Source organism: Chaetura pelagica, unplaced genomic scaffold, assembly GCF_000747805.2.
Source record: "Chaetura pelagica isolate M959 unplaced genomic scaffold, ChaPel_1.0 scaffold488, whole genome shotgun sequence".
NCBI lineage: Eukaryota > Metazoa > Chordata > Aves > Apodiformes > Apodidae > Chaetura > Chaetura pelagica.
In genome coordinates, this window is record NW_009954235.1 from 72054 (window position 1) to 85255 (window position 13202).

At 43.7% G+C, this 13202-nt stretch overlaps 2 protein-coding genes across 2 annotated transcripts in view; both read right to left on the minus strand.

The window, feature by feature from the left end:
- Positions 1-4741, minus strand: part of GRP (gastrin-releasing peptide) — an 8950-nt gene extending 4209 nt beyond the window's left edge. Inside the window, exon 1 of the mRNA XM_010003650.1 lies at positions 4675-4741. Coding sequence (XP_010001952.1) covers positions 4675-4741 — 67 coding nt within the window. The remainder of the gene's footprint in view (positions 1-4674) is intronic.
- Positions 4742-6216: 1475 nt separating this feature from the next.
- SEC11C (SEC11 homolog C (S. cerevisiae)) lies at positions 6217-10730 on the minus strand. The gene is made up of 6 exons (XM_010003652.1): positions 10575-10730; positions 9220-9369; positions 8022-8141; positions 7412-7469; positions 6856-6941; positions 6217-6295 (listed from the first exon to the last, which is right to left on the minus strand). Exons 1-6 carry the CDS (start codon positions 10655-10657, stop codon positions 6217-6219), a joined length of 576 nt encoding a protein of 191 aa, XP_010001954.1. The 5' UTR covers positions 10658-10730.
- Between the last annotated feature and the right edge of the window lie 2472 nt (positions 10731-13202).

Consider the following 13202-nt stretch of genomic DNA (forward strand, 5'->3'; position numbering starts at 1 on the left):
GGGGGAGCGGGGGGTGCCGGCCCCGGGGCTCGGGCTGCCCCCCCGCCTGCCGCCCGAACCCCAGCGCTTCTCGGGGGAAGGTGCCATGGGAAGGAATGGATCTTCCCTCCAGAGCGCGGGAAGGGGCTCTCAGGGCCGGTTCGAGAACCGAACAGGTTGAATTTTTTTTTTTTACAAGAGCTTATGGAAAAAAAAGAAAAAGCTCCAGCATCTTTTAAGCAGGAGGAATGAGGGTAAAGCAGCCAAACTCAAAGCACAACATCACTTGGAGCTCATTGAAACAGAAGATCTGCAGGGCTTTTTATTTCCAGTATCACATACATGTACTGTGCTGCTGACAGTAGTGTGACCCATTGACAAGGTTGTCTTCTCTCCTTGCACAGAGACCCTGTGACCTTTCCAGCAGTCTAGGGCACCTGGAACTGTCCATGGATGAAAAGATTTCCGTCCTGGAGAGGCAGTGCAGGGGAGAGGGTGGATGAATCACTGGAGACACTGGAGGGCTGTGATGGCCACGAATAACCGTGGTTCTCATTCTGTGTTTCTCTGATTCTGCCATTCCAAGCACCTGGAAGGTTTAAACACATTCAACTTCAGGCCTGTCAGTGGGGGGAGTAGTGGGGAGGACATCGAGCCCTGAGGTGCTGTTTGTCCCAAGGGAGAACAGAGACAGGGAGGGAGTCCTGTGGAATTGGTACAGTTCATGGGATGCTTTTGCTGTCCAGAGAGCTACAACAGGAATTAGGATACACGGTTACCAGAGCTGACTGGGAGGGACTTGCCAGGTTCTACAGCTAACTCAGCACAACTGGAAGTGAACTGTGCCCAATGGAAGATACCAGGGAGGCAAATTAGCATAATTATGGGGCAAACTATCTAGTACAATCCCTTTTGAAGTCAATTGTGTATCCTACTGTATGAGCTAAATTATTCTCTTGTTTCATCTTAGTTTATTGCATCTTCTTTTACTGATTAATGTGATTCATTCTTTTATTTTGGTTATTAATTATGCATTCTTGTTTAATTTACAATAGTGTTCTCCTGCCTCAGTCCTCACTTTCACAGCACAGCTACAGACAAGATGTGCTCAGTGCTGAGTGATCAGACACAATGCTGCCATCCCTGGGAAATTCTCATTGTTCGTGGTAATTCAAGGCAAGAAACTGAACATGCAGGAAACTGTCCATTTCCAGAAAAACAAACCCAAAGCACAATATTTGGCTTTCCTAAGCTACAGGGTCTGCCGAGGGAGCCTGCTGGCTGTCCTGGCCTGTGCTGTGAGCCAGCTTTGGCTGGTGATGGCCAAAGAACAGTGACTCAGTGCACTCACAAACAATATGCAAACAAAGAAATCCTTCTCATCCTTTGTATGTATTAGTTTCATCTTCAGCCTTCACACTAGATCTGCACTGCCTTGAGCTACTCACTATTTGAGATTGTTCCTTATACACCTCCATTTTTAAACCTTGTATTACCCACTTAATGAAAGTTTAAATTAGTTTGCCCTTTAGGTGGCTAAAGTTACAGAGAAAAATACTGAGAATAGATAAAATTTGCGTTTGAATTTTATTTTTAATAAGGATTAGCTTTTTGGGTGCAGGGGTGTTTTTGCCAAGAAAACCATATTTTCAGGGTTTTATCATACAACAAACTAAAAAAATCTGTTTAATTCTTCCAAACAATCAAACTGGGTTATTTGAAGCAAACCACCACCAAAAACTCTCTGAGTATTTTCTCTTTTTCTGGAAGATAATAAATGTCCCCAAACTAAAGCAACCCTAAAAGCCTGTTTCTCTCTTGTAGTTTTACCTTTGCTTTTATACTGACAACTGCCATGAGAGCCTTCTCTCTTCACTGAGTGTGTTCAATGGAACTTTATTCTTACACTTTCCAAAAGAAAGAGACTCCAGTAAGATCTTTAATCCTAAGTCTTGATTCATGCATAGACAGAACGGACACCCACAGTCATGGACCTGACACTGATCTCTCAGCAGGCTCCACACATGTCTAAGGGAGTGCTGGAGGCAGGCTTGTCTTTTTCCAAGGCCTCGGCTGCACGACTTCCCAGAATCTAGTGCATGACTTGTGACGTGTGCCGGACACGTCACGAGCTCCGCTTCACTTCTCTGCAGGATATAGACAGGCTTTTATCTCCCTGGTGAGATGCTTACGAGACTTTGGGGATCGAAACATCTACCAGGGCGTTCTTATTCTCTCCCTCTGACAGAATGACTGGCCATCAGTTTTGCAACCAAAACCGCCCAGCGCCGGGGTCTGGGGTGAGTGACCCCTCCCAAGGGCCCCTCCTTCGGCCTCGCGCCGCTTCCTCAGCCCTGCTGAGGACCCAGCCCTTTGAATGCATCCGTGCATTATTAGCATTTCTTTATTGTTCTTAAGGACAAAAAAAGTAATGTGGATTTATTCTAATTCTTGATCTTATTAATCTTTTCAGAAAAATAGTAATTTGATAATACGCAGAAATAATGTACAGGATCCCCCACAACAGAAAAGGATCCAGGTACAACAAACACATTTTATCAACCATGAGTGACTCTGTTGGAGACAACCTTTCTTTCTTAAAGAAGAAATCCAGTAACAGATTTATGCTTGAACATCAGGAAGCAGCTCCCTTCATTTTAAAATACCATTCTACTTCTCATATATTCCATGGCAAAGAGAACTATTGTTGCACTCCATGGCAGGAAAACATTAATGGGTTTTTAATGCTTCTATCACAATAACACTCTTTGTTTCCTTTACATTTTAGGCAACTGTGATTGTTCTATCAGCAAAGCAGATTGTATGGAAATAAAAAGAGAGAAAAGAAAAATGGTGTGTGCCTTTCATCGTTTTCTTTGTAGTGATCCTGACGTTAGAGACACCTATAATATATGTAGAGAACAAACAATGGCTTAAGCGTATCAGCAATGTAATAACAGGGTGCTATCACCAAGGAATATTTTGTAAATGTTGAAGATGCTGCCTAGACTAATCTCCAGTGCTCCAGAGCTGTGGCCTGGGCAGGCATTCTGCAAACAACCTGAAAACTGACTCTTTGCAGTAACAGTTCCCTGAAGAACTGAAGACATTTTTCAGTGGAGCTCCACTTTACAGAGGCTGAATAATACAACATAATAAACATTTATTTAATAAAGCACATATTTGATAGTGTTTGTGCTGCATGTTAGGAAGCCCTGTGCCTGGTTGCAGCTTCACTGAATGGATTTCCCACTGCAGGTGGACCGGGTGCCAGCATGCTGCTCCAGCCAGCGCGTTGGGTTTTGTGGGGGAGAGGTTCTGTGTTTTGGGAATTGAGATGGGAAGCACTTCTGTTCTCAGCACTGGTGAGGCTGCACCTTGAGCACTGTGTCCAGTTTTGGGGAAAGACATGGAGGTGCTGGAGTGGGTACAGAGAAGGACAAGGAAGCTGGTGAAGGGTCTTGAGGAGAAGTCTTGTGAAAAGCAGCTGAGGGAGCTGGGCCTGGTTTGTCTGAAAAAAAGGAGGCTGAGGGGAGATCTTACTGCTCTCTACAACTACCTGAAAGGAGGCTGTAGAGAGGCAAGTGCCAGTCTCTTCTCCTAAGGAACAAGCAGTAGGATGAGAGAAAATGGTCTCAAGTTCTATGAAGGGAGGCTTAGGCTGGATATTAGGAAAAATTTCCTCACAAAAAGGGTTGTCAGGCCCTGGCACAGGCTGCCTGGGGAAGCAGTGGAATCACCATCCCTGGACATGCTTAAAAGTCACATAGACATAGAATCATAGAATCATTAAGGTTGCAAAGGACCTTAATCACTAAGCTCCAACCCCCCTGCCACGAGCAGGAATCCCCACCACTAGACCAGGCTGCACAAAACCTCATCCAGACTGGCCTTAAAAACCTGCAGGGACAGGGCATCAACAACCTGGAAAATAAGCATTGAAGGGATGTAAAACTGCAAGTTTTGTTGCCCCGATGTCAACTTTCTTCCACATATAATAGCTGATGCCAGATTTATAAACACCGTACGTGCTGGAGGAGCCTGCATGGCACAAGCACAGGTGGTGAACAAGCAGCAGGACAGGGGCAGGTGAGGAAAGGACAGGCCCTCGGGTGGCCCCAGAGCCCGGCCTGCACCCGTGAGCAGCCCCGCGTCCAGCCGGGAGGCTCTGTGGGCAGCCCCGGGCTCGGCACAGCTGCTGTTCGTGGAGCTCAGACAGTCACACAGCTTGAGTTCAGGCGATGGGCATGTCCACGCAAGCTCTCCATACATCTACAAGTAGATAGGGACTGTGTTCAGCACACAAACACAGCTTCTGCTGGTGGCACGTTCACACGCAAATGACAGAAGCGGAGCTGGTTCAATATACAAACGTAGTGTACTGGAGCAAACAGGATGACAGAAAAGATGAAATACACTTATTTAAGCCAAGCTGTGTAGCAGAGAGACATTGAATTTTTGTCATGTGGGTGGCTTACGTTTTGTTTGCTTTTGGCCCCTAAGATGTTACAAGAAACATGGATAAAATCCATCCACGCAAAGGAAAATGTCCTTTTCATCGCTATTGCTTGCTGTCTTGATTAAACATGAGAGAAATGACTTGCTAACAAGGCTTAAACTGGAGCTGTCTCTCCAGTTACTCCATGTACTCCCTTTATCTCTGCCAGGTCTGTGGGGACCTGCCCCTGCCCTCACCTGTGTCCCAGCTCAGGGGTCCCCAGGATGCCCGGTCACTCTGCATGGTGCTGGCTGCCCGGGGCATAGCTGTGACAAGGCAGGTAGCTAGAAAGAAAAAGCAAAGAGCTTCAACCAGAGCCTGCACTCCTGCTCCCAGCTCTCCAGTTAAAAACATACTGCTTGTGCCTGCAGCATCTTAGCCTTCTCAAAAAAAGCAGTCGTCCAGAGGCCTTGCTAGGATGGAGGCATTCGCTTTACAATGTGCTTTTCTTTTCTCCAGTGACAGTCTTTCATGCCATCACCCACGCTAGCTGTCCTTCCAGGCAGTATTGATGGCTAAGCAGCCTGTGAGCTGAGAAGTTACCACGGCTTCCACAATCAATGCAGCTAATGACAGCAGATCTGCCAGTTGTATCTGTGATCTGGCCTGACTTCACAGGGAAGCTGCAGCTTTCTTTGAAGAAAGAAGTTGTATTTGTAGACAATGGAAAGCACCTTGAGGCACCAAATACATAGGATCTTAACTCACTTTTTATTAGTTATCCCTGGCCTATACCAAGGCCAACTTTGTTTGTTTGTTTTTTACTGAGCATGAACCTGCATATTTAGATGTTATCCTTGCATCTTCTTCCTAATCCCTGTTTCCTCAACAAAAGACTAAATTCCCACGATGTGTTGAATTTGTTATTTGGGTTATGTCCAAAACCCCACTCCCTAAGTTAGAGCTGGCTGTGACTGCACTGGGGTAGGAATAAATCCTTATTTCAGCACTACTGGGGTGGGAAAAAAAAAAAAAAAAAAAAAAAAAAAAAAAAAAAAAAAAAAAAAAAAAAAAAAAAAAAAAAAAAAAAAAAGATATCTGCATCTATCAATCTTACTACAGATGCACTGTCTCCAAAAATCAAATTATTTTTTCTTAGCTGTGATGGCACACTTTCGGGAAGTCTGCATTAAGGATACCTAAATTATCCTGACATGCCATTTACTATACTCAATTTTATTTCTACACAATTTGAAACAAAATAAGACATGAAAAGTGCTTAGTAGGACACAAAAGAAGTAATATTAGTTGGAAAAATTCAGCAGTTGCCTGCCTTTCAGCACTAGCTGCTACAACAGAAGTAGTGCCATTATTGTATAACAGTATATTTTTGTAGAAGTAAGGAATCACAGGAGGAACAACACTCTGTAGGAAAAAACCATCATGCTGTTCCTTATGAAAGCTACAAAACCCAAGCAAGCAAGGAAAACAAGTTCTGCTTTGTTGAAGGTACAACATTGACATTTGAAGCCTGGAGAAAAATCCAGAATTTCATATAACTGTTATCAGGTATGTTTAAAGATGAAAAATCAAATTTATGTTTCATACTGTTCAAGTACCATGTGATAGGAGAGAACAATACGTTCTCAAACTGGAGGAGTTATGTCTTCCCCTTACAGGCAATACTGCTGAAGCACACTACCGTGCTATTCATTCAGTCATCTGCAAGTGTTTAATAAAGCCCCAGACAATCTTTTTGTTAGGTTTGTTTTACAGCTTGGAAGATAAAGACAGAACAGTTAAAAGCCTGTGTTCTGGAAACACACACGGTCCCTAAAAATTAGGCCTCTCCAGGTCAGTCCATCGGGGCTTTTGTCCCTGCAACACAAAGGAACAAGTTTCAAATTCAGGTAAAAAGCTCCAAGTTTCCACGTCTCCATTCTTAATCCGAAAGAAAGACCTTTTTCCTGTCTATGCTGTCAGCCATATCTAGACAACTTGGGCTAAGTCTGACTGAACCCCTGCAGCTCTCCACCTGATCCAGCCCACAGGCTGTGTCCTTACACGTGCCGAGACAGTTGGTGTGGCTGTGGGAGGGCAGGGCACTGAGAGAGGTTAAAAATAATCCAGCCCAACAAACTGACAAGCAGGAGGGGGAAAAGCAGGTCCAGATGCAGCACCACCTAAGGACAAGCACAGAGCAGGTCCGAGAGCTGTGCCACAGCTGCTTTGGCACAGGCAGTGTCCCCTCCACAAGCAAAAGTCTAAGGGGGAAGCAGCATCAACTGAATATGCTGATAGGTGGGTAACCAACAGCCCAAGGCTTTAGTCATCAGCTGTAGTTTATTTAGACAAGACAAAAGGTCACACAGTTTTGTAACTATATACAGAAATGAAAACACCTGAAACATATCAATTTTTTCCCCTGTATTTTTAACTTGGAAAAGTGGCCGGGTTTTGATGGTGGTTCTAAGGATTCACGTGTCAGCAGGACATATGCTCCCATTACTGCCAGAAGAGCATACTGCAAAAGGAAAAGAGAACAAAGACTGATCATAGTTTCTTTTCAGAGAAGTTCTGAAAGTACAAATTGTTCAATGTGTGCCCTCTCCCACACTACACCTTCCAGATGAGCACACAACTACAGCCGTGTTCCTACAGACTTATAGAAATAGTTTACTGTGATCATATTCATCATAAATAGCTATCATGACTGTATACACTTAAACTTATTACATTCCTAGAAATTATATGTTTTCAAATTACTACAAATCACGTAATTGTCATGGCTGGAAAAGACCTCAAGGATCACCAAGCTCAACTGTCCATCAGACAAGTTCAAATGAGCAAGAAAACACAGCTCCTTGTACATGAGGTACCAAACCACACACATCTTTTTTCCTAATGTGTATTCTTATCTGCAAGATTCTTAATATTTTTACTTGCTATTTTTTTAGTTTTACATTCAGGCATTGGAAGTATCAGTCTACATACCTTGAATTTTGGGTAGTCATTCATGATGATCGTTACCATTCCAACATAAGGCAAAAATCTGTGATTGACAACACAGAGGAATGCAAAATTAACCCTCAAATATTACTTAAAAATGTTTGATGTCACTCAGTCTTAAATATTTTAGTGCAAAATAATAATGTCATTAATGAAAATCTGAATGGGAAATAAAATTTATTATTTTTGTTCCTTAGATAAATAAAGTTATTTGAGAAAAATCTTAAGAGATTTCATCTCACCTGGGCAGGGAACAAAGTCAGAAGCTCAAGCCTTGCACAAAATTTCTGTGAAACATGGAAATTATTTCCTAGTAATTTTGAGCAACTACAAGAATAAGTTGGTTAAAATTGTACTTCATGGTAGATTATTGGTTAAATGTGCCATTTAAAAAAAAAAAAAAAATTTCCACTCTCTCCACATCAGTGAGACGTCTAAAGAAAGTAACTTTCTCAGTTGTTTTTTTTTTAATTACAATTTTATTTAAGAAATTAAAAAATACTGTACCAGATCTAGTCTGTACCAACAGCAGAACAGGTTTTAAGTTCTAAAATCTTTTTAATTGCAAATAACATAAACGTTTTGCACTACTTACCCTCTTGCTCTTCCAACAACATCCTTCTTCTCTAACCAGTTCTGACCTTCTTTGTACAAGCCTCTATCATCAACTTCATTATTATCACCTTTAGTCAGAAATTTGATGTTCCCATTTTCTCTAGAAGGCAACAAGGTGATAAACTAAATATCACTTCAATTAAAAACCTCAATTAACATCTACAAAGCACAATGATGATGAAAAGTGCTAGAAGATTAGATAACAATGTTTACTTCCAGTCCTGCTTATTTAACCAAACACCATTAAATCATAAACATTGCAGACTTTACTGACAGTCAACAGACTGGAACAAGAAATGTTACACAAACCACTCCCAGATTGTCATTTGCCATGTCATTATACAACAGACATGAAAGGGATATTGTCCCTCCAGAGCAGGCATTAAACTTACTCAACAAAAGCACTATGTGCCTACCTAGAAAAATACCAAACAAACCCTAACCCTCTGCATTTTCAACAGAACAGAGATTTAACTCTGAAATATTGAATAAAACTCTGCAGCTGGTTTGTCTTTTTCTTTCCTTTTTTAAAAATTGTGGGATAAGATCCTGTGAAGTCATCACACATTAGAGAATTCATTTAGCTGAATTTAAATTACAAGTTTCAGATGAGATAAGACCCTAAAAATCTTCCTTTAAAATGCTTTAGGCAATTTTAAGTTCTATACGCTTGTTTAACTCTTAGTAATATTTATGTCAAAATAAAGTTTTGTCCTTCTGATGGAAATAAATTTGAACATCCTCTAAGGCAGCTGCAAATCTTCACCAAATTCGGTATTTTGTCACTAACACTGCAATACAGTTCTAAGGTCACTCAGCCTTCATCTTCTTTTCTAGATCTGCTTTCAGAAGTAGCTATTTCTCATAACCAAAGCCCCAGTTCTACAGCAGCCAGCAGACTCTGCTCCCACACACGTGGCTGCTGCTGCAAAACCCACGTGTGCAGCTGGTGTCACTGGTGTCCCCTTGGGCACATCTACCTGCTCCCAACCCCAGCAGCTTGAGCCAGAGTCTCCAGAAGTGTTGCCACAGAAGCAGGGACAAATGTGGATCACATCCTAGAGAAGAGTTTCACCCCACAGCTCCTTCTCACAGAACACTACCACATAAAAATGTAACTGAAAGTCACAGTGAAAGAAACTGTACTTAGAAACAAGGAAAATGCCAAGTTGCATTACTTTTCATGTATTTTGATTACTCTGTGAACTATTGGAATGTCTCTGCCTTCAACTTTAAAAACAACTATTTCACCAGCTCTGATTGGGTCATCGTGGAAATTCGTTAAGAACAAGAGGTCTCCTCTGTGAAAAGCTGGTTCCATGCTGCCACTGCAAACAGAGAAACAGAGCTTGTTAGTGGCATGGTAAATGCAAGAAGCACCATCAAAACAAAGAACATTTAATTCTTACAGATAAACTCACAAATTTCACTGCCATCTGTAGCTTCCCCTGTTCCATAACACTGTTTATCACAACCCAAACCTCAGCAGGTCCCAAGGTCCACAGGAGACTCCTGCACTGCCTCCCTGCAAGCAAGCAGCTACACAGCACCTGACAGCACTGCAGCTGCTGCAGGACCAGAATGAGCCATTCTGGTTCAGAAAATCAATCCATTAGTGAAAAGCCAAACAAGGTTTCCCAGGACAAGTACTTCTCCACAAAGAAGGAGTTTAATTGACAGGAGCAAGAGCTGTGCTTACATCAGTGACTACTATCAATGACCCTCCGTGCCTTTTCTCAGCCATAGTACCTCTGGGTAACAAGCTTTAAGGTAGGATTCCAGATCTCAGAACTAATAACAGGGACAACACCCATTAAAATAGTGTTATTCACTGCATATGTTCCTTGCTTACACACATTCATTTCCTGTAAGGCTGACTCTTCCATCAGCACGTGTTTCAATTCATGTAGTGGATGGGCTCTTTACACACCTGAAGCAAGATACCACCACGAGAGAAGCAACACGCAGGTACAATGTAATCATAAGAGGAGTTTTACTGTAATACAGTTTTAAAATAAATATATAGATGGTAAAAAAACCATGAACTATTAAATACTATAAAAATCTATTAACAAATAGACCGTAAAGCACTCAATGGCTTCAGGAAGAGCAACACATTTACTGATTTTCTTCAGGAGACACAACAAGAGCTTCACAGGCTTACACGTACTTCTATTACAACAGAATTACTTGTTTGGAATCCTAACACCTATCCAGGAATTAATATCCCTGGTAGCAAAATATATGCGTGTGCAAGTAATCTTAAGTAGCAGTTTATCCATTAATTAAGTAAGCATACAGATTTTTGAAGGCTGCAAACATCTACTGTTTCTACCAACTTCAGTGGAAACTGTGCTGCAACTAGGAAAGCAGTGTTTGCCAGGTGTGCAAAACCAGCAAGAAGAACAGATGTGGCTGGGGGGCACTTTGAGGAGGTGAGATTTCAAGCTCCAAATCTACCCGAGGGGGAAGGGGATGAGGCAAAGGGCACAACAATGATTGGCCCTGAACAGGCCAAAGCCTCTGGACTCACCTGAGCACCACGACAATGGGGCTCTCGCTGCCCGTGACCACGATCAGCCCCTTCCAGATCATCAGCGCAGAGGAGACGATCATGGCAAAATTCAAGACTTGGTAATACAGCTGTAGGAAACAACAACATGGATTTTAAAAGTTACTGTGTTGCATCAAGAAGTACAACACGGAATTTCAGGCCAAATCCACCACTGAAACACAATCCAGGCACAAGGTCTTTTCTGCTGCTGTCACATTCCAGCAGAATCCTCCTGGAACAGAGTGCCCTGTGGGCAACCCAACCATGCACCACCCCGAGCAGTGTTAACCCTTTGTGTGCTTCAGTCTTGGCTTATTACATCTGTGCAGTGCTCCCCTTTGGTAGTGCTAGGAGCCAGAGAACGTGCTAGCAAAGACTTCTAAAATACAGGAAGCTACATAGCAAATGATCAGATCTGTTTTGATCACACATCCCTAACTCCCACCTGAGCTCCTAAGTATTCAAAACACACATAAGAAATACTATATGATGAGTAATAGCAGAGTTTGGAGTTTGAACAGTTGGTTTTGTTTAAGAGGAGCTGTGGGAGTACAAGTGAGATGGCACAGGATCCTCCTGCTGTTGTCAGACAGACATTTCCTATGAGGGAAAAGACTGTACAGATTTTACTAACTTTGTGCCCCCAAACACCACTGCTTCCCCAGCTGTTACAGCAGTGGGTACACTTTCTTCACACCACTTCCTTTTGTTTCCCCCCTTACCAACACAGGAAGATGACCCTGCCCATCTCCATTATGGCAAGCAAGCCCCGCCGGGCAGGAGGGCTGGAACCAGACGGTGTTTAGGGTCCCTTCCAACCCAAACCATTCCGGGGTTTGCCCTGAGGCTCCCTGCTGTAAAACGTAGAGCCAGAAACTCCCAGACCATCCTTCTATTTTGAACATACACGCGCTGGTACGTTCAGGTACATGACCACCTAAACCAGCCTTGCTCAAGCTCCGGAATCCGCTCTGACGTGTTTTTTAGAAATGACTGATAAAGATATAAAAACAAAACCCAAACCAAGGAGCTTCCACAGCCCAGAGATCAGGCGGCTCGTCCCAGGGCTTGCCCGTCCGTCCCCTCCGGCTCCCTGCCCGCTCCCATGGCCGGACAGCAGCCCCACCGGGCCCGGAATTAATATCCCTGGTAGCAAAATATATGCGTGTGCAAGTAATCTTAAGTAGCAGTTTATCCATTAATTAAGTAAGCATACAGATTTTTGAAGGCTGCAAACATCTACTGTTTCTACCAACTTCAGTGGAAACTGTGCTGCAACTAGGAAAGCAGTGTTTGCCAGGTGTGCAAAACCAGCAAGAAGAACAGATGTGGCTGGGGGGCACTTTGAGGAGGTGAGATTTCAAGCTCCAAATCTACCCGAGGGGGAAGGGGATGAGGCAAAGGGCACAACAATGATTGGCCCTGAACAGGCCAAAGCCTCTGGACTCACCTGAGCACCACGACAATGGGGCTCTCGCTGCCCGTGACCACGATCAGCCCCTTCCAGATCATCAGCGCAGAGGAGACGATCATGGCAAAATTCAAGACTTGGTAATACAGCTGTAGGAAACAACAACATGGATTTTAAAAGTTACTGTGTTGCATCAAGAAGTACAACACGGAATTTCAGGCCAAATCCACCACTGAAACACAATCCAGGCACAAGGTCTTTTCTGCTGCTGTCACATTCCAGCAGAATCCTCCTGGAACAGAGTGCCCTGTGGGCAACCCAACCATGCACCACCCCGAGCAGTGTTAACCCTTTGTGTGCTTCAGTCTTGGCTTATTACATCTGTGCAGTGCTCCCCTTTGGTAGTGCTAGGAGCCAGAGAACGTGCTAGCAAAGACTTCTAAAATACAGGAAGCTACATAGCAAATGATCAGATCTGTTTTGATCACACATCCCTAACTCCCACCTGAGCTCCTAAGTATTCAAAACACACATAAGAAATACTATATGATGAGTAATAGCAGAGTTTGGAGTTTGAACAGTTGGTTTTGTTTAAGAGGAGCTGTGGGAGTACAAGTGAGATGGCACAGGATCCTCCTGCTGTTGTCAGACAGACATTTCCTATGAGGGAAAAGACTGTACAGATTTTACTAACTTTGTGCTCCCAAACACCACTGCTTCCCCAGCTGTTACAGCAGTGGGTACACTTTCTTCACACCACTTCCTTTTGTTTCCCCCCTTACCAACACAGGAAGATGACCCTGCCCATCTCCATTATGGCAAGCAAGCCCCGCCGGGCAGGAGGGCTGGAACCAGACGGTGTTTAGGGTCCCTTCCAACCCAAACCATTCCGGGGTTTGCCCTGAGGCTCCCTGCTGTAAAACGTAGAGCCAGAAACTCCCAGACCATCCTTCTAGTTTAAACATACACGCGCTGGTACGTTCAGGTACATGACCACCTAAACCAGCCTTGCTCAAGCTCCGGAATCCGCTCTGACGTGTTTTTTAGAAATGACTGATAAAGATATAAAAACAAAACCCAAACCAAAGAGTTTCCACAGCCCAGAGATCAGGCGGCTCGTCCCAGGGCTTGCCCGTCCGTCCCCTCCGGCTCCCTGCCCGCTCCCATGGCCGGACAGCAGCCCCACCGGGCCCGCC